At 40.4% G+C, this 21,567-nt stretch overlaps 1 protein-coding gene across 3 annotated transcripts in view; it reads right to left on the bottom strand.

Moving 5' to 3' along the window:
* The window catches only part of TMEM38B (transmembrane protein 38B), a 50,837-nt gene that overhangs the window by 12,370 nt on the left and 16,900 nt on the right, over positions 1 to 21,567 (bottom strand). For 2 of the 3 annotated variants that reach the window (XM_073345987.1, XM_073345986.1), the window contains exons 2-3: positions 17,875 to 18,031; positions 5,969 to 6,153 (exon numbers count right to left, since the gene is read on the bottom strand). In XM_073345987.1, the coding sequence (XP_073202088.1) occupies positions 5,969 to 6,153; positions 17,875 to 18,031 (342 nt within the window). Of the gene's footprint in view, positions 1 to 5,968; positions 6,154 to 17,874; positions 18,032 to 18,349; positions 18,429 to 21,567 lie in introns of all 3 variants that reach the window. The other variant, XM_073345988.1, reaches the window with a different exon arrangement.

Below are 21,567 nucleotides of genomic sequence, written 5' to 3'. Positions count from 1 at the left end.
CTGAAATTTGGAAGGAACTGAGTGACATTTTAAAAAGAGAAATATGCAAAGACAGAGTTAAATTACAAGCATTTAAAAAAACAAATGGGACAAGCACTATCTCCAGCTTATTTTCTTGCAAAAATTCTCAATACTTGGTACCAAGGTCAAACCTTAACTGCTGAAGAAGAGGAGTTGCCTAGGACATGGACATCCAGCAATCATCCCTCCATAATGCCAACTGTAATAAACTTCAGAGCTAAGGGTGAACCATTCAAGAAATATATGTTTGCTGACGATGTTTTAAAGAAAGTCACACCAGTGAACTGGTGGAAGTCACTTCAGCACTTGGATTCAGAGACTGTTGACGTGATAATCTCACTTTTAACAGCAGTAGCTTCTTCTGCCGGTGTAGAAAGAATATTTTCTTCCTTTGAACTAATTCATTCCAAATTGAGAAATAGTTTTGGACCTGAAAAAGCAGGAAAGCTTGTTTTTCTTTTCCAGATTATGAACAAACAGGAAAATGGAGGTGAAGACGACAGAGTTAGCTGCAGAAGCCAATATTTTAAGTTTCTCATGCTGACCTGGCAGACAGTTGATTTTTTGTTTTGTTTTTTTAAAAAAGTTTCATTTAACTATTTTAGTTAAAAACAATTTTAACAAAAACAAACCTGATTTTATAAAACTTTATATTATAAAAATGTTTTCTGTTGAAGAAAAACATCCAGAATACATAACATTGTTGTTTTAGTTAAATAAAACAATTTAAATATCTGTCTGGTGATGTTCTCCTCCCAATACAGCATGGCAAGAAAATCCTCCAAATATTAACGATTAACCTGTTGAACTGGAGATCGTTCACCTCCCAATGACTTCATAAAAATCTGCTTCAATTACCTTTGGTAAATGAAATAACCAAACAATCCTTCATTTTCTGATATAGCTGTAAAACTAATCTGAAAAGTTTTCAAAATAAATCACTTTAAAAATGTATCGTGTGTAGCTTCTAAAAATGAAACCTACACCCATCTCTGAGTTGTGAAGACTATATATTAAGGTTATAACAACTAATAAGAGTGCACTTTTATGTAGAAATCCATGATTAAATCGAGTCTTCCTGACTTGTGATTTAAATCAAATCCACCCTGAGTGTAGACAAGCCCTCACAGTTCAGTGTGCTCCTCCTATGGCTCTGCAAACTCCCTTTATTTAATGGGGGCAGGATCTGACCCCTAAAGTACAGATTTGAACATAGTCTAAAACTTTCAGTCGTGATTAGTGACACGGGTGACCCTAACGCCTTAAAGAGACCTGATTGCCAAGCAGCCGCCATCTGAAAATCAGGCCCCGTTAAGGTGCCTGAAGTTGAGTACACAAAGCTTAGACACCGAAGTCATTTGTCACTTGACAATTTAGACACTGTATTCTTGTCTAACAGGAAACAAAGATTCAGTGTGGGAGAGGGTGCAGGGAGGAGGGTTTGAGGTTTATAAAAACTGGAGAACCTTTTTGGAAAGGAGAAGCCTATTCAGGAAGGGTGGACTCCACCCAAACTAAAACAGAACCAGATTGCTGGCTTGTAAAATTAAAAATGTTGTTGAGGAGGTTTTGAACTAAAGACTGGGGAAAGCTGACAGGTATGGAGGAGCATGCAGCTCAGATGGAACCATCCTGTAGGGAGGCTCTAGTCACAGGGATTCTCTATCCCAGTAAAGAGTAGAGGACAGAAGTTGACAAAGCACAGGTAGGAATTGAAAAGAAGCAGTCAATTGAGAGACAGTCCCATTCAATTACATCACATAATGGCAGACAATTAAAAAAATGACAAATTTTATAAGTACTCTTATACAAATGCTAAGATGGGTGACCTTGAGTACCTGGTATTAAATGAGGATATTGATATAATAGGCATCACAGAAACTTGGTGAAATGAGGATAATCAATGGGACACAGTAATACCAGGGTGCAAAATATATAGGAATGAAAATGTAGGCTATACAGGTGGGGGAGTGGCACTGTATGTGAAAGCAAGCATAGAATCAAATATACTAAAAATCTTAAAGCAAAGAGTACCATAGAATCTCTATGGATACAAATTTCATGCTTGAATAATAACAGTAGGAATATATTACTGACTATCTGCTCAGGAAAGCGATAGTGACTGTGAAATGCTCAGAGCGATTACAGAGGCTACAAGAATACAAAACTCAGTAATAATGGGAGATCTCAACTATATCCATACTGACTGAATACATGTCACCTCAAGATGGGATGCTGAGATCAAGTTTGTAGACACCATTAATGACTGCTTCTTGGAGCAGCTAGTCCTGAAACCCACAAGGGGAGAGACAATTCTTTATTTAGCCCTAAGTGAAGCACACAATCTGATCCAAGAGGTGAATATAGCTGAACCATTCAGTAATAGCAACCATAATATATTCAAATTTAACATCCTGTGGGAGGGAAAAATATCAAAGAAGCCCACTACAGTAGCATTTAACTTCAAGGGAAAGAGGAACTACACAAAAATGAGGAAGCTAGTTACACAGAAATTAAAAGGTACATTCGCAAGAGTAAAAAATGCCTGCAAGCTGCATGGAAACTTGTTCAAGACACTATAATAGAGGCTCAAATTAAATGTATACCCCTAATTAAAAAAAAAAATAGTAAGGTGACCAAAAAAGTGCCACTATGGCTAAACAGATTAAGAGAGATTAGAGGCAAAAAGGCATGCTTTAAAAATTTGAAGTCAAATCCTACTGAGGAAAATAGAAATGAGCATAAACTCTGGCAAATCAAGTGTGGAAGTATAATTGGGCAGACCAAAAAAGATTTTGAAGAGCTACTAGCAAAAGATAAAATATTTTTTGTTGTTAGTTTTTTTAAGTACGATCAGAAGCAAGTCAGCCAAACAATCAATCAGTGAAGCCACTGGACGATCGAGGTGCTAAAGGAAGACAAGGCCATTACAGAAAAGCTACATGAATTCTTTGCATTGGTCTTCACTGCAGAGGATGTGTGGGAGAGTCCCACTCCTGAGCTCTTCTTTGTAGGTGACCAATCTGAGGAACTGTCCCAGATTGAGGTATCTATAGAATTGGTTTTGGACCAAACTGAAAAATTAAACAGTAATAAGTCACCAGGACCAGATGGTATTTACTGATTAGTTCTGAAGGAACTCAAATATGAAATTGCAGTGCTACTAACTGTGGTATAAAGAAAAGCAGGACTTCTGGCACCTTAGAGACTAACAAATTTGAGCATAAGATCTTGAAAGCTTATGCTCAAATTTGTTAGTTTCTAAGGTGCCACAAGTACTCCTTTTCTTTTTGTGGATACAGACTAACATGACTGCTACTCTGAAACCTAAACCGTGGTATGTAATCTATCATTTAAATCAGCTTCTGTACCAGATGACTGGAGAATAGCTAATGTGATGTCAATTTTTTAAAAAGGGTCCAGAGCAATGTTCCCTCTAATTTTTGACAGGCCATGCGTGCAAAAAATTTCTTCTGTGCAATTTTGTGGGCATGGTGTTTCACCATGCACATGGGGTTTAGGATCTGTGTTCGCACGCACGTGTGCACAGCTTAGAGGGAACAGTGCTCCAGAGACAATCCTCGCAATTACAGGCCTAACTTCAGTACCAGGCAAACTGGTTGAAAGCATAGTAAAGAACAGAATTACCAGACACATAGATGAACATAATTTGTTAGGGAAGAGCCAACATGGCTTTTGTAAAGGGAAATCATGCCTCACTACTCAATTAGAATTTTTGAAAGGGTCAAACGAACATGTGGACAAGGGGGATCCAGTGGGTTTTGAACTTTCAGAAAGTCTTTGACAAGGCCCCTCCAAAGGCTTTTAAGCAAAGTAAGCAGTCATGGGATAAGAGGGAAGGTCCTGTCATGGATCGGTAACTGGTTAAAGACAGGAAACAAAGGGAAGAAATAAATGGTTAGTTTTCAGAATGGAGAGAAGTAAATAGTGGGATCCCCCAGGAGTCTGTATTGGGCCCAGTGCTGTTCAACGTATTCACAAATGATCTGGAAAAGGGGGTAAACAGGGAGGTGGTAAAATTTGCAGTTGATACAAAATTATTCGGATAATTAAGTCCAAAGCAGACTACAAATAGTTACAAAAGGTTCTTACAAAACTGGGTGACTGGGCAACAAAATGGCAGATGAAATTCAGTGTTGATAAATGCAAAGTAATGCACATTGGAAAACATAATCCCAACTATGCATACAAAATGATAGGGTCTAAATTAGCTGTTACCACTCAAGGAAGAGATCCTGGAGTCTTCGTAGATAGTTCTTTGAAAACATCCGCTCAGTGTGCAGCGACACTCAAAAAAGCTAACAGAATGTTAGGAACCATTAGGAAAGGGATAGAGAAGATGACAAAAAGCGTAACACTATATAAATCCATGATATGCTACACCTTGAATACTGTGTGCAGTTCTAGTCACCCCATCTCAAAAAAGATATATTAGAATTGGAATAGGTACAGAGAATGGCAACAAAAATTAAGGGTATGGAACAACTTCCATATGAGGAGAGATTAATAAGACTGGGACTTTTCAGCATGGAAAAGAGATGATTAAGGATGGATATGATAGAGGTCTATAAAACCGTGACTGGTGCAGAGAAAGTGAATAAGGAAGTGTTATTTACCCCTTCACATAGAACAAGAACCCGGGGTCACCCAATGAAATTAATAGGCAGCAAGTTTAAAAACAAACAAACAAGGAAGTTCTACATCACACAATGCAGAGTCAAGCTATGGAACTTGCTGCCAGGGGATATTGTGAAGGCCAAAACTGTAACTGGGTTCAAAAAAGAATTAGGTAAGTTCACTGAGGATAGGTCCATCTATGGATATTAGCCAAAATGGTCAGGGATGAAACCCCAGGCTCTGCGTGTTTTAAGCCTCTAACTGCCAGACACTGGGAGTGGAAAATAGGGGATGGAGCAGTCACTAATTGCCCTGGTCTGTTCATTGCCTCTGAAGCATCTGACAGTGGCCAATGTCAGAAGACAGGACACTGGGCTAGAAGGACGACTGGTCTGACCCATTATGGCCATTCTTATGAGAATCCATTTTCTTCCAGGATCACAGATGGCAATTTATATATAGGCATATACATATGAGGGAGAGAGCAAGCGCGCGTCCACACATCCCAAAATAAAATCTAGAAGACTTCCATTATAGGGAAAACAATCAAAGATTACTAGAAGTATGTGTGTGAGAGTGTAGAGGAAATAAGGCATAAGAAGAATGTGGCACTCTCTCTGTTCAGTAAATTCTATAAGAAACCCAACACAAGTTAGAATTACTTTTGTTAACGTGTCTGTGGGCTCCCAAGCAGAGTGGAAATAAACTATAATGCAGAGCTAAAAAAGTAAAGTCAGAGCTGAGCCAGTGATGCCTACTGTAGTGGGATATAAAGTACAAAAGTAAAGCAAACACTGCTGCTCTGAAGTGCACAATACATTTCTAGATATAATATGTTGTACTTATTTAATTTAGGAGACAACTCGATTAGATGAGATTGAACACACTAGAGGAATTTTATCTGATTAAAGTATTGGGACATACAAAAAAATTAGAAAAGTAACAATCCTGCTATATAGAACCGCAACTTCTGTAAGAACAGTTCCATTGGAAAGTTAATGATTATAACGATCAAGTTATATAGTAGCCTTGTTGATTCCTTTTGTCATCAACCAGCAAATCCTAAAGATACTTACATGAGTACAGGCTTCTTCCTTCCTAAGGGCTAGACACGGTTCCCTCCAAAGCCAGTCAATGCCATCCCTCATCTAACCAGAGAAATTGCTGCACAGACACACAGACTTTCCCTCCTCAAGGGATAACAGTCTGAATTTAAGGCTACCACTCCCACACAGTAGATCATGGTTCACAATTTAACCACCACTTTAAAACTTCACAATTCATCAGAACAAGAGATTTTACACATTACCTCTGGCCCAGCCAACAGCTACCATGATAAGCCAGGCATTTTTGTAGTGACTGTTTGCATGTGCAATTCCAGCTGTTACTTTCCAAGTCCTTGTCACTTCTTTCATTCCTGCAACCATCAGTCGAAGAGGCAGAAAGGAAAAGCATCGGTAGACTATGTCATGTGGACAAAAAAATACAAGATACCTGAAATTTAGAAGAAAATTTCTATTTAAAAATCTCTTGGCAACAAAGTTACACTCCTAAAACAGCTTTTAAAAATAAATTTTGGAGTATAACTAAGAGTTCTTTAATATTATCCCTATACTCCATATATCTTTTAGTGGTTTAGGTCCAAACTGAAAATTAGAATATTCCCTTTTTAGAATTTACCTCATTAAATCTCTTTCTGGGTATTTATACTGCACCCATCACCTGATATTTGAGCACCTAAAATAAGGTCATTACACAAAATATATATTCCCAAACATCATAAATTGTTTATCAAGGCTTCCTTAAAGTACAATAAAACAAATTGAACCCATTCTTGGAATGGAACACATTTCTTTAAGCTTATAGATCACCAAGATTCCTCTCTTAAGTTGCTATCCAGCTTAAATGTTGGTTTATTGTTTAAAAAAAGTAAACTTTGTATAAACATTTGAGCTTCTTTGGATTGTTAAAACAGTATTGGAGCAGAATGGGAATTCACTTATATTTAGACACAGGGCTCTCATGCTGCCAGTGACACAAAATTATATAACTTTAGCAAGACTGCCATTCCTTGTTAAAGTCAATACCAGTTGTGATTTAAAGCTATTTTCAAATACATTTCACTTCTTACAGTGAGTAGTGCTTTTAACTTTTTGGACTTTCAGATTATGGGGCTAAGCAAACTGGTGTTGTTTTCTTTAAAAGAAGAACGCTGGTATGCAGTGTTCCAAATTTAAGGACTCTACAGCCATGACTCCAATTTATCCAAAATGGGCTCTTTCACCCCACTTGCCATTTCCACCCCAAGCGGACTGGACTTCAAGATGGTCCTTTGTAGTCTCATGTTTTAACAATTCACGGACACTCACGTTCAAACAATTTACTTTTTATAACAATACCAAAATTGTAACAAAAATCTTATATCTTTTATTTTCATAGCCTTTTCATTTTTAGATTATACTACCCTTTTTTTTATTTAACTGGGTTTGATTCACAGTCATAGGTCCAGTGCCTTAAACTGAGTGCACTATTGTTGTGGACTGTATACTTAAATCAGTCTTTACAGTTTCATTGCTGCTCAAGATGGGGAATCATGTACTGGACGTGAACTGCAGACCCTTAGCCCAGCCCTAGCCCCTTGGAAATCAGTATAGCTGCTCCAACACAATAGGACAAGAAACAGTTGGTGTGTGGAACTCCGTTTTGTCCCTACTCAGTTCTTCTGGGGAGCGAGTCTTTTGGCTAGGCCCTGAAAGGAGTAAGCACCCTCCTTGCAAAGCCTAAGATCTATCACATCTTCCTATTTCTTGAGACTTATGAAATAGGATTCCAGTACCATTGCCTGTGACTATTCTGAAGACAAAATGCCATATGAAAGCTGTGCTCGGTACTTGCTGGCAGAGGAGCGGATCTAGGTCTTTGCAGGAATTAAACCCATGTCCTTGAAATCCCAAGAGGGAGAAGAGGAGGAATAAAAGGGAGGAAATAGTGACGGGGAAGTTGAAACTGTTGAGGCACATATTCAAAAAATCTGGATCTGCCCCCTATAGTTTTGAATGCCTTCCTCCAGTGCAAGAGTAGAAGCCCTTTCCCAAACAACAGAATTGAAGTTCTGGATTCAATAATTATGACTGTGACTGTATGCAATCACTGAATATATCTGAATAGCAACATAGGATTGAGGATACTTTAGCATAATCTAAACCTTTAAAAATGAGATGTGAAAGGACTGAGTAAAATAATTTGTATGATTTCATCTGCACAATAACCTATTTCTTATGTGCAACAGATGTCACTAGTTGCACTACTGTGTGATTACTGTTCAAATAAGAGCACATCCGCATCCACTTTTTTCTTTTGCACTGACTAGTGATCTGTTTCCCCCCCTCTTATATATGAAAGCAATTATTGAACTTAATTGTTCCATGGTATATAAGAAAGACTGATCATGCATCAGTGCATGACAGTGTGGATGCAGATTGTATGCGCAAAAAGAAAGGGAGGACTTGTGGCACCTTAGAAACGAACAAATTTATTTGAGCATAAGCTTTCGTGAGCTACAGCTCACTTCATCAGATGCATGCAGTGGAAAATATAGTGGGGAAATTTTATATACACAGAGAGCATGAAACAATGGGTGTTACCATACACACTGTAACGAGAGTGATCAGGTAACGTGAGCTATTACCAGCAGGAGAGAGAGAGAGAGAGAGAGAGAGGAAAAAAACCTTTTGTAGTGATAATTAAGGTGGGCCATTTCGAGTTGACAAGAACGTGTGAGGAACGGGGGAAGTTGAAGAATTGCAACTTTTAGGTCTGTAATCGAGTGACCAGAGAGACTGAAGAGTTCTCCGACTAGTTTTTGAATGTTATAATTCCTGACGTCTGATCATCATCAAGGATCTACAACCTATCCTGAAGGATGACCCATCACTCTCACAGATCTTGGGAGACAGGCCAGTCCTTGCATACAGACAGCCCCCCAACCTGAAGCAAATACTCACCAACAACCACATACCACACAACAGAACCACTAACCCAGGAACCTATCCTTGCAACAAAGCCCGTTGCCAACTGTGTCCACATATCTATTCAGGGGGCACCATCATAGGGCCTAATCACATCAGCCACACTATCAGAGGCGCGTTCACCTGCACATCTACCAATGTGATATATGCCATCATGTGCCAGCAATGCCCCTCTGCCATTTACATCGGCCAAACTGAACAGTCTCTACGTAAAAGACTAAATGGACACAAATCAGATGTCAAGAATTATAGCATTCAAAAATCAGTCGGAGAACACTTCAATCTCTCTGCTCACTCGATTACAGACCTAAAAGTGGCAATTCTTCAACAAAAACAACTTCAGAAACAGACTCCAATGAGAGACTGCTGAACTGGAACTAATTTGCAAACTGGACACCATTGACTTAGGCTTGAATGAAGACTGGGAGTGGATGTGTCATTACACAAAGTAAAACTATTTCCCCATGTTTATTCCCCCCCGGCCCACTGTTCCTCACACGTTCTTGTCAACTGCTGGAAATGGCCCACCTTGATTATCACTACAAAAAGGTTTTGGATTTTTTCCCCCTACCCCCTCTCCCCCCTGCTGGTAATAGCTCACCTTACATGATCACTCTCATTACAGCGTGTATGGTAATACCCACTGTTTCATGCTCTCTGTGTATATAAAGTCTCCCTACTGTATTTTCCACTGCATGCATCTGATGAAGTGAGCTGTAGCTCACGAAAGCTTATGCTCAAATAAATTTGTTCATCTCTAAGGTGCCACAAGTCCTCCTTTTCTTTTTGCAGATACAGACTAACATGGCTGCTACTCTGAAACCTGGCAGATTGTATGGTGCGACTGCTATTTACAATAGCCAATTAAATCTCTGGATATTGAATATATTAACTCTGGCCATTGGTAAATTGTAGTCACATATTGGGGGTAAGAGTTCGATCCAGTACTAAGGCTTTTTTTAACCTGAAGCGTTCTGCAAAAGGCTGCAACTCTGCATGCCACTATGGTCAGTCATGCAAAATAAAAATCACAACTGAACTAAAATACTGAAGTTAAGAATGTTAAATGGTCAATGAACAACTGAAAATCAAGGAGTTCTGCTCAGATTAGTCTTCAGTTTCACAAAATGGTTATCTTTTTAAAATCAAATTAATAATTCAGTGACACTTGATCTGCATGTATGTGCGTATGTTTAAGAATTTGTTAATGAATAAGCCAAGCACTACCTATTGCAAGTGTTATAGGTATTTTTAATCCATTTTATAAAAATTCATGGTTTCCTCCATCCAGCCCAAGGGAACATTTTAATATTTTGTTTCACTATGCCATTTGTAAGTGATCAGTGTAATAATTACAAACTACATATGCAAAGTATTTTGTAGCTGAATATTGAATTGCTAACCTTTACTTTCACAGCATTCTCCCATGCTAGTGGTTCCTTCATATAATACTACTGTAGAGTGACAGTATCTACACTGGACAAAATTAATTCTTTTGTAAGCAGGTGTTGCAGTAAATGGAATTTCACCTCTCTACTCCAAGGGATTAATTTGCCTTAATATTTTTGTACTACTCAGCCTGCTTAATAACTAACTTATTAATGGAAGTTATTAAAAAGCCCATAAATTGTGGGGAAATCTAAATGGATTTTACCAGTTTTAGGTGTTTCGTGTTCGTGCTGTAATTATGAAGCATAGTATTTACATTTTCAATATCAAAAACAGAATAAAATAGTTTATTGAAAAACTAGACCGTGCATAGCATTCTGTGGAACAATGGCAGAATCATCCACAGTTCTCTACTTCTTGTTATTTTCTACTATCCTCCAAACACTACTATTTTATGCAACTACCAACAGCTACCAGTAGATGTTGCTATGCCACATAATGTTTTAAAATGTTATTGATCCTGAATTACCAGATAGAGAAAACAAAGTGTCACATTACCAGTTTATATATTAAGGTATGAATTCTGCTTTATTTTACTTTAAGACCAAATAGGAATCATATAATAAGTCAATGTAAAGTTCTAGTAGTGAGCAAGAATGACAGGTTTTTTACATAACTAATAGTTCTAAAGGTTTCATAATGTTTGTACTGAGTCATGAGCAATACACACCATTTTCACTTAAGTCTGTTTTAACAGTACATTTGGTTTATATACTGTTGTCTTTGCTCTTTCACATCTTTTGGTGCATTGTCAACATAAAAAAAGTCATTTGTGAAAAAGGTATACCTATTCTAGTCACATGTAACACTCAAGATTACAGAATATACATTTATCTATTTCTTTCCAGTTTGCATACCATTTTACTGTTTTCCCTGGATGCACTCAAACAGGAATCTGTCCTTTATGCATCTCATTCAGCAAGAGTATGAATTTTTTAAAATAAAAATGTTATTTTATAACAGGCTGCCATTATAAAGCCAGTAGGAGGACTGAGGGGAGACCTAGTACCTGATACTGTTTAGTATTTTATAATTGACTAGATTTCAAGGAGACTGTGTCCTTAAAGAAATTAAATAGTTAACTTTCTTGTAACCAGTTTCTAAAAGTAAATTCTAAGTAGGGATTTGTGAGTTTGAAGTTTTGTTCAGAAAATATATTTTAAAGGAAATTAAACTACAGTATATACTCGTTCATTAGCCCATTCGTTTATAAGCCAACCCCCCAAGATGGATAGGTAAAAATAGTAAAAACCTGTATGACCCTTTCATAAGCCGACCCTATATTTCAGGGGCTGGCAAACTTTGGCTCCTGGCCCATTAGGGTAAACCGCTAGCGGGCCTGGATGTTGCCACTTCCTGCAGCTCCCATTGGCTGGGAACAGCGAACCGCAGCCACAGGCAGCTGAGGGGCTCCATGCCTGCACACACTCCAGGTAAACAAAACGACAATGTATTAGATATTTAATTCAATGATTCCACAGAGTTTAAAATCATCAAATTTTGGTGTAAACCTGTTTAAGCCGACCCCTGCTCTTTGATGCGTCACTTTACCAAAAATATTCGGCTTATGAACGAGTATATACGGTAACAACTGTTACAAGACTACATTCAGAAAGTAGTTTTCATCTCTTCCACCTGAGTATGTCAATGAAAACTCATTTCATTTAACAAAACGAGCATAAAATAGAATCATAGGACTGGAAGAGACCTCAAGAGGTCTAGTCCAGTTCCCTGCACTCATGGCAGGACTAAGTATTATCTAGACTATCACTGACAGGTGTTTGCCTAACCCGCTCTTAAAAATCTCCAAGGATGATGTCATAAAGGGAAGGGTAAACACCTTTAAAATCCCTCCTGGACAGAGGAAAAACCCTTTCACCTGTAATGGGTTAAGAAGCTAGGATAACCTCGCTGACACCTGACCAAAATGACCAATGAGGAGACAAGATACTTTCAAAAGCTGGGGGGAGGGAGAAACAAAGCCTCTCTCTCTCTGTGATGCTTTTGCCGGGGACAGAACAGGAGTGGAGTCTTAGAACTTAGTAAGTAATCTAGCTAGGTATGTGTTAGATTCCGATTCCTTTAAATGGCTGAGAAAATAAACTGTGCGGAATGGGATGTAGATTCCTGTTTTTGTGTCTTTTTGTAACTTAAGGTTTTGCCTAGAGGGATTCTCTATGTTTTGAATCTGATTACCCTGTAAGGTATTTACCATCCTGATTTTACAGAAGTGATTCTTTTTTACTTTTTCTTCTATTGAAATTCTTCTTTTAAGAATCTGATTGCTTTTTCATTGTTCTTAAGATCCAAGGGTTTGGGTCTGTGTTCACGTATGCAAATTGGTGAGGATTTTTATCAAGCCTTCACCAGGAAAGATGGTGTAAGGGTTGAGAGGATTTTCAGGGGAAAGACATTTCCAAACGGACTCTTTCCCAGTAATATACCGGTTAGACATTTGGTAGTGGCAGCGATAAAGTACAAGGGCAAAAGGTAAAATAGTTTGTACCTTGGGGAAGTTTTAACCTAAGCTGGTAAAAGTAAGCTTAGGAGGTTTTCATGCACGTCCCCACATCTGTACCCTAGAGTTCAGGGTGGGGAAGGAACCTTGACAGATGGAGATTCCACAACCTCCCTAGGCAATCTATTTCAGTGCTTAACTACCCTGACAGTTAGGAAGTTTTTCCTAATGTCCAACCACAACCTAAACCGCCCTTGCTTCAATTTAAGTCCATTGCTTCTTGTCCTATCCTCAGAGGTTAAGGAGAACAATTTATCTCCCTCGTCCTTGTAACAATCTATTATGGACTTGAAAACTTATATCCCCTCTCAGTCTTCTCTTCTCCAGACTAAACAAACCCAATGTTTTCAATCTTCCCTCATATATCATGTTTTCTAGACCTTTAATAATTTTTGTTGCTCTTCTCTGGACTTCCTCCAATTTGTCCACATCTTTCCTGAAATGTGGTGCCCAGAACTGGACACAATACTCCAGCTGAGGCCTAATCAGCACGGAGTAGAGTGGAAGAATTACTTCTCATGTCTTATTTACAACAGTCCTGCTAATACATCCCAGAATGATGTTCGCTTTTGGGGGGGGGGGCGCAACAGTGTTCACCGTTGACTAATATTTAGCTTGTGGTCCGCTATGACCCCCAGATCCCTTTCCGCAGTACTCCTTCGTAGGCAGTTATTTCCCATTTTGTATGTGTGCAACTGATTGTTCCTTCCTAAGTGGAGTTCTCTGCAACTGTCCTTATTGAATTTCATCCTATTTCCTTCATATCACTTCTCCAGTTTGTCCAGGTCACTTTGAGTTATAATCCTATTCGCCAAAGCACTTGCAACCCTTCCCAGCTTGGTAACATCCACAAAACTTTGTAAGTGTTCTCTCTATGCTATTATTGAAATCATTGAAGAAGATATTAAACAGAACCGGACCCAGAACTGGTCCCTGTGGGACCTCACTTGATATGCCCTTCCAGCTTCACTGTGAACGTCTGATAACTACTCTCTGTGAATGGTTTTCCAACCAGTTATGCACCCGCTTTATAGTAATTTCGCCTCGGTTGTATTTCCCAATTTGTTTATGCGAAGGTCATGTGAGACAGTATCTAAAGACTTACTAAAGTCAAGATATCACAAATACCACTTCCCTCATCCACAAAGCTTGTTATCCTGTAAAAGAAAACTATTAGGTTGGTTTGCCATAATTTGTTCTTGACGAATCCATGCTGCCGGTTACTTATCACTCTATTATCTTCTAGCTGTCTGCAAAGTGATTGCTTAATTATTTACTCCATTATCTTTCTGGGTAAAGAAGTTCATCTGACTGGTCTGTAATTCCTCAGGTTGTTCTTATTTCCTGTATTTGCCCTTTTCCAGTCCTCTGGAATCTCTCCTGTCTTCCGTAACTTTTCAAAGATAATCGCTAATGGCTCAAATATCTCCTCAGTCAGCTCCTTGAGTATTCTAGGATGTATTTCATCAGGCTCTGGTGACTTGAAGACATCTAACTTGTCTAAGTAATTTTTAACTTGTTCTTTCCCTATTTTAGCCTCTGATGATACCTCATTTTCACTGGCATTCACAATGTTAGATGTCCAATCGCTAACCAACCTTTTTGGTGAAAAAAAACAAAAATGTCATTTAGCACTTCTGCCATTTCCACATTTTCTGTTTCCCTTCTCATTGAGTAATGGGCCTGCTCTGTCCTTGGTTTTCCTCTTGCTTTTAATGTATTGTACAATAATTTCTTGTTATCCTTTATGTCTCTAGCTTGTTTAATCTCATTTTGTGCCTTGGCCTTTCTAATTTTGTCCCTACATACATGCATTATTTGTTTTTATTCTGATTTTGTAATTTGACCTTGTTTCCACTTTTTGTTGGACTCTTTTTGAGTTTCAGATCATTGAAGATCTCCTGGCTAAGCCAGGGTGGTCTCTTGCCAGACTTCCTTTTCTACGCAGTGAGACATTGCTAAGGGCACAAGAGCAAACTGTCTCTCTGAAAAGGGCCAACTCTCTCAAACTGTTTTCCCCTTGAACTTGCTTCCCATGCAATCTTAACTACCAACTCCAAGTTTGCAAAAGTCTGCCTTCTTGAAATCCATTATCTTTATTGTACTGTTTTCCCTCCTACCATTCCTTAGGATCATGAAGTCTACCATTTCATAATCTGCTAAACTGCCTTCCACTTTCAAATTCTCAACCAGTTCCTCCCTATTTGTCAAAATCAAATCTAGAACAATCTCTCCCCTTGTTGCTTTCTCCATCTTCTGAAATAAAAAGTTACCTCCAATACATTCCAAGAACTTGGACAATCTGTGCCCTGCTGTATTATGTTCCCAACAGATGTCTGGGTAGTTGAAGTCCCCCATCACCACCAAGTCCTGTGCTTTGGATGATTTTGCTTTTAAAAAGCCTCATTTACCACAAGTAGGTATATGGGACAAAGTTTCACTACATCGTATGGTAATTAAAGAAAGCCAAGGGTAAACAAAACAAAAAAGTCTCAGAAGCCAACACAAACCCCATTAAATTGATTCCAAGGGTCATCTGGCTCTTTGGTTGTGAAGTAGCCAGACCATGTTAATTAAATCAGACTCTAAATAGTCACAAGTTTTTCAAGTTCTCCAGAAAATAGGATTAGGATTTAAATTTTTGCTGTCCAGTAGCAGTTTATCATTTCCATATACAAATATTGTGCTTTCCAAGTTTTGTTTAAAAAAAAAATACATTTAGAAAGTGCACTTTTCTTAAAGGTTTCAGAGGGGTAGCCATGTTAGTCTGTATCAGCAAAAACTAGGAGTCCTTGTGGTACCTTGAAGACTAAAAATTTATTTGGGCATAAGCTTTCATGGGCTAAAACCCACTTCATCAGATGCATGGAGTGAAAAATACAGTAAGCAGAACATATATTATAGCACATGAAAAGATGGAAGTTGCCTTACCAACTGGGGGGGGTGGGGAGGGGGTCAGTGCCATTTAAAGTAACTAGTGCCATTTTATAATTTGTGAAAGGTTCCAATCCATTTCTTGTTCCAAAGTTTAAATGAAACTTGCATTAGATCCCCAGAAGATTAAGTGTATTTTGCTGATTGTCTGCAATGTCAACTACACCTCTACCCAGATATAACGCGACCCGATATAACGCAGGTTCGCGTGCAACGCAGTAAAGCTCCGACATGCTGCTCTGAGCAGCGTGTTAAGGGTGCCGGGCCGGGGGGGTTGGGTCAGGGGCTCTCCTCCACTCCCGGTCTGGGAGGCAGGAACTGTGGGGGGGCACTTTTGGGGGCCCCGCAGTCCCAGAGTGGCCCAGGGGATTAGCAGGGGGCCAGGAGCAGCCCGCTCCGCTTCCCTCAGCCCAGCCCCAGCTATGTTGCTTGGGGGAGGGGGCTTGGGAGAAGGGATCCCCCCCTGCACTCACCGGCAGAAGCAGAGTAGCCTGGCCCCAGCCCTCTCCACTCCTCCAGCTCCCAGCCACAGTGCTCCGCTTCCCGCCGCCGGTGAGTACAGGGGGCATCCTTTCCCCAACCCCCGCACCCACTAGCGGTGGGAAGCGGAGCACCATGGATGGGAGGTAGCAGGGTGGAGCAGGCTCGGGCCATGTTGCTCTGCTTCCCGCCACTGCCGGTGAGTGCCTGTCAGGGGGCAGGGGTGTGGATAGGGATCGGAGCAGTCAGGGGACAGGGAGCAGGGGGGTTGAGTAGGGGGTCTCTGGAGGGGGCGGTCAGGGAACAAGGAACAGGGGGGGGAAGCAAGTTCGATATAACACTGTCTCACCTATAACGTGGTGAGATATTTTTGTCTCCTGAGGACCGAGTTATATTGGGGTAGAGGTTTTTAAGGAACAGAAATTGATGCTATAAGTTAAGGTTTAGCTTTTGCAAAAATCCAAACAAGTAAAAGGATACTTTTTTTTTTTCTTTCTTGAAAGTGGTCCAGTAAGGTCTGCATTCCTCAGCAACAAAATGGTTCAAACCCCATATCTGATAACGATGCATCTCACAGCAATTTAGATATACAATATAGGTTAACTATTGGAAAACTGAGGAATCAGGTTCTGAACTGAAATACTAAAGAAGAATACATCCTCTGCTCTCCCCTCTCTGCTGGAACTCTGCCTTCCTCCCAGCAGCCACTCTTTGGGTATACCACAAATAAAAGGTACATTCTTAACTTTGGTTAGCTAACTCTCATTAATGAACTTGGGTTAAAATAGCAGTAAGACACAGCAACTCTGCTTTTAACTTGAGTTAGCAGCTTAAATTCAACCCCAGACTTCCCTATAGGCTTTAATTTGAGCTGTTAACCAAATTAAAACCTAATTTTCCATGTCTTCAATGCTATTTTAATCCGAGCAAGCTAACCTGAGTTAATACTTTTTTGCAGCATTGACAGACCCTTAGGAACAAAACAAGATCTCCTTCACCCTTCAATCCCAAGCTCTGGAACCTAACCCTTTCCCGCAGCAAGCCAATTCACAGCCTCTTTCTTATCTGCCTTCCCATTAAACTTGCTGCCGATGTCCATGTAAATTTTTCCCTCACCTTCGTTCCCAAAATGACTCACGTCTCCTGTTAGTTTCATAAAGTCAAGCTGGGATCTGGCAGTAAACAAAGCAGATCACTGCCAGGACGCACAAGCTGAAGGAGAGGGGATGAAATCAGTCCCAGCAAACCCTACTTTCTAGCAGCAGAAAGCACCTACCTCTTGGTTTAATCTGGATGTCCAATAGCTACCTCAAAATCCTTTAAACATAGACAGGCCTCATGTCTCATCTTTCTAGAAATTAGCTTACTTCTTAAAAGTAATGATAATAAACACTGCTTTGGACAAACTTACCCCTCTAGTTTCTTTACAAAACTTTGAAGAGACTGACTTATCCACTGACCCACTTGCCAATAATAAAAAGAAAACGCCTAAGTCAAATTAATGGCCCTACATGAGAGGGCCTTCCAAAGACAGAGAAAGAAAGATAATCTTGCCCCCTCAAGAGAGGCAAGATGCTTCCATTAATTCCAATCAGCGTTAACTCTGAAGCCTCTCTGACTGTGTCCACAGCAGGGACTTTGTACCTAGGGAGGATTTTTGCTACCGTTACCACACTGTCGCTTACTATCGGTGGCGCTCTAGCAGTTGCATAGACACGACACTTTATAAGTGTGCACACAATACAAGTATGATTTTACTAATACTAAAAACAAATGTACTTATTTTATACTCGTGTGCATGCTTACCAGACTGAAGATGCCAGGAAGACATTAGTGCTGTTTGCAAGGAACCCTACAGGAGGCTCTGCAAGCATCAAGGAAGACAGAACAGACCCACCAAAGCAGTAAAGCATTGCACTAAACCAACATGCAATCGGACTCTGGCGTGACATTTCCACTGCTCCTGAAATAAAACAAAGTAAAAAGGCAACCTGAAAATGACATTTGTAAAAGACAAGTAAGAAGGTATCAAACATACCAAATTTTAAAACTTTTTAAAAATATCAGTAACATTCAAATAATTTTGACACGGGCTTGGTTTGTTTGATAAGCTTACACATCATTGAAGATAAGCACTGAATAGCAGGTAATATTATGAACAATGCTGCAAAATTCTACACATCAATCCCCTCCAAAAGGCAAACCTGCTAAGGAAAGATCAGGAAAAGAGAAACACCTGTGCATGAGACCTTGATTGTCAAAATATTGCTATGAAACCTACCAGCAATAACAAAGCTCTGTACTGTACTCAGCAGTGCCTTTCACAAGAAGATCCCAAAGCACTTTACAAGGGGTAGTATCTTCACCGTGCAAATGAAACAGAAAATTGAGACACTTACAGTAACACTGGACTGACCTAGTATATTAAGTCCTGTGATCCATCTCGCCTGATATCTAGTCTTTCAGTGGCTAGTAACAGATGTTTCAGGGAAAGGTGAAAGAAAAGTTAACCCTTAAAAATATTTACCCTATTTAACATTACTCTGGATGTTACTATTCATTTTAATAGCTAATCCTTGGCTTCACAAGCATCTTGCATCCACAAGTTCCATAGGTTAATTCGATGTTGCATAAAAGGGGTTTAGTCAGTTTAAAATCTTTCAAAGCCTTTTGTGTGTCCCCTTATTCTATTATAATGGATAAAAATGACTGCCCTTTTATACGTCATTTATTCTTTTATATCTGATATCCTCGCATTCATCTCGTCTATGAACTATATAGTTTAAAACTGAGAAACCTTGCAATGCCTCTAATCATTGTCATTCCTGCCTCTCCCTCCCAGACCCTTTGTATTTCTGATATATCTAGAGCTGGCCAAATTTTCCAAAGTTACATTTTGATGACATTTCAAATCTTGACACGGTTTTGCATTTTCAACCAGTTCTAATTATATACTTTTTAAAATGAGGTGACCAGAACTGAACAATACACACCAGTAATTTATATAATTGGATCTGAATATTTTCAATATATACTATAATCACTTAATACAACCTAACATTGCCTGTTTTTCTGCCTCCTGCTGAGCATGGTGCAGATGTTTTCACTGGACTATTCACAGTGACAAAGATCTTTTTTCATGAGTAGCTAGAGCTCATTTAGAGCTTATTACTGAGATTAGTTCAAATTATTACTTTCAACATGAACCACCCTGCACTTAACTACACTGAATATCATTTGGCATCATGTCACCAAATTGCCTAGGTAAAATAGGCCATTCATTAATTCCTCATTGAATTCTTGTCACGACTAAACTAAATAACTTTATGCCTCCTTTTATGATGACCTAGATTGGTTCTACGAGCAGCTTCAATGGAAACAAAATTAAACTTAATTTGCCCTCTTGCCAGGTCAAACATAAAAAGGTCTGATATGTCTTCAAACCTCACAGAGCCAGACATACTAGTTTAATCCAGACATCATAAAAGCAATTAGGAACCTCTTATGATGACTGCATACATTTCTTTAGTGGCTAAGATGACATTTGCAAGCAAATGTAACATTCCTGCACAACACGGTCTACTAAAGGGAGATACCACAACCACCAACATGGTTGCTTCACAGATATAGTTCACTGTCATAATTCAAAACCATGAGCAGCATCCTTTATGCGCCCTGAAGACAATGGGTGTATGACAAGACAAAAAAGTTACCCAGCACCAAAGTGCAAGGCAGATCTTGAAGCATCAAGAATGCCTGCTGAAACAAGACACTAAGGCCTGGACTACAGTATGTGGAATTAGCCGAGTTACCTCTAAATAAAACTGGTTCCGTCCACACGACCAAACCAGCCTCCAGGGGCTATCCCAGAATGCTCCCTTGTGACCGCTCTGGACAACGCTCTGAACGCCGACGCACTAGCCAGGTAGGTAGTAAAAGCCCCGGGAACTTTTGAATTTCCTGTTTGGTCACCATCAGCACAGGTGACCATCAGCACAGTCCACCATCACAGGCAACCATGCAGTCCCGGATTTGTGGACGAGCTCCAGCATGGTCCGAACAGGAGGTACTGGATCTCACTGCATATTGGGGAGATGTATCTGTTATGGCAGACTACGCTCTGAAAAAAGGAATGCAACTACATATGCTAAAATCTCCAGGGCCATGACAGAAAGAGGCTACTCCAGGGACACAGAACAGTGTCATACATCAATCAAGGAGCTCAGGCAAGCATACTAAAAAGCCAGGGAGGTGAACGGGGGCTCTGGGTCACAGCCCCATACATGCCGCTTCTACCACGAGCTGCAAGCAATTACGGGGGGGGGGGGGGGTGACGACACCACTACCCCACCATTGTCCCGTGGACACTTGCAAGGGGGTGGGGGGGAGGAGAGTAGCACGGAGCGAGGAGGGTGAGTTTTTGGAGGACGAAGAGGAAGAGGACAACAACAGTGCACAGATGGCAAGTGGAGAATCAGTTCTGCCCCCTAGCTAGGAACTATTCTTAACGCTGGAGCCAATAGCCTCCCCCTACTCCCAAAGCATGCTCCCAGACCATGACCCTGGAGAAGGCACTTCTGGTGAGTGAGAGCTTGATCGGAGCCATGCAGTGGGGGGAAACCCAGCCATGCTGGGCTGTTCACGTTTAGTTTACAGGGCTCATCCCTGCTCAGACCGTCATCAGAGCCCCGCAGTGGGGGGGGGGGGCAGGGTGTTGTGTGAAGCAATCTTCCCAGAGAGCCCACGGGCTGCCTGCAAGCTGAATTCTGTTGCGTGGCCGCTGCCTGCAAGCTGAATTCTGTTGCCTGGCGCATGTGATGGCTTACTCACACCAAAGTGGTAGGCACTTCAGTATAGGAGGCAAAATGAGACCTTGTACAGAAAGAATATGTGCTGTGTACTATGAATTGCCTGTTTCACTGAGAAACAGTGTCCCCTTTGTTCTCTAATATGTATCTTTTAAAATACTACTCTCCCTTTTTCTCCTCCTGCAGCAGGTGCAAATGTTTCAATGCGGCCCCTATCCACTCTGTCCCAGGGGCTGGTCCAGATTAGAAGGCGGAAAAAATGAACTTCGGAGAACATGTTTGCTGGGCTCATGCAGTCCTCCTGCACTGATAGGGCCCAGTTGAATGCGTGGAGGCAAACAATTGCGGAGTCGCTTAAAGCGTTACATGAATACGAAGACAGGAGGGATGCTTGTGATGAGAGCAGGCAGGATGCTATGGTCAAGCTCATGCGGGAACAAACTGACATGCTCCGCCGTATGGTGGATCTAATGCAGGAAAGGCAGCAAGACCACAGACTGCCCTGCAGCCCCTGAATAACCACCCTCCCTCCTCCCCAAGTTCCATAGCCTCCTCACCCAGACGCCCAAGAACATGGTGGGGGCAGGATACGGGGACCCACACAGTCAACCCCAGAGGATTGCACAAGCAGCAGAAAGCTGGCATATCCTAAATTTTGATTTGGTTTCTGGACTTGTCCTTCCCTCCTCCT

Source organism: Lepidochelys kempii, chromosome 5 (assembly GCF_965140265.1).
Source record: "Lepidochelys kempii isolate rLepKem1 chromosome 5, rLepKem1.hap2, whole genome shotgun sequence".
Classification (NCBI taxonomy): Eukaryota; Metazoa; Chordata; order Testudines; family Cheloniidae; genus Lepidochelys; species Lepidochelys kempii.
This window is presented reverse-complemented; position numbering and strand designations above follow the sequence as displayed.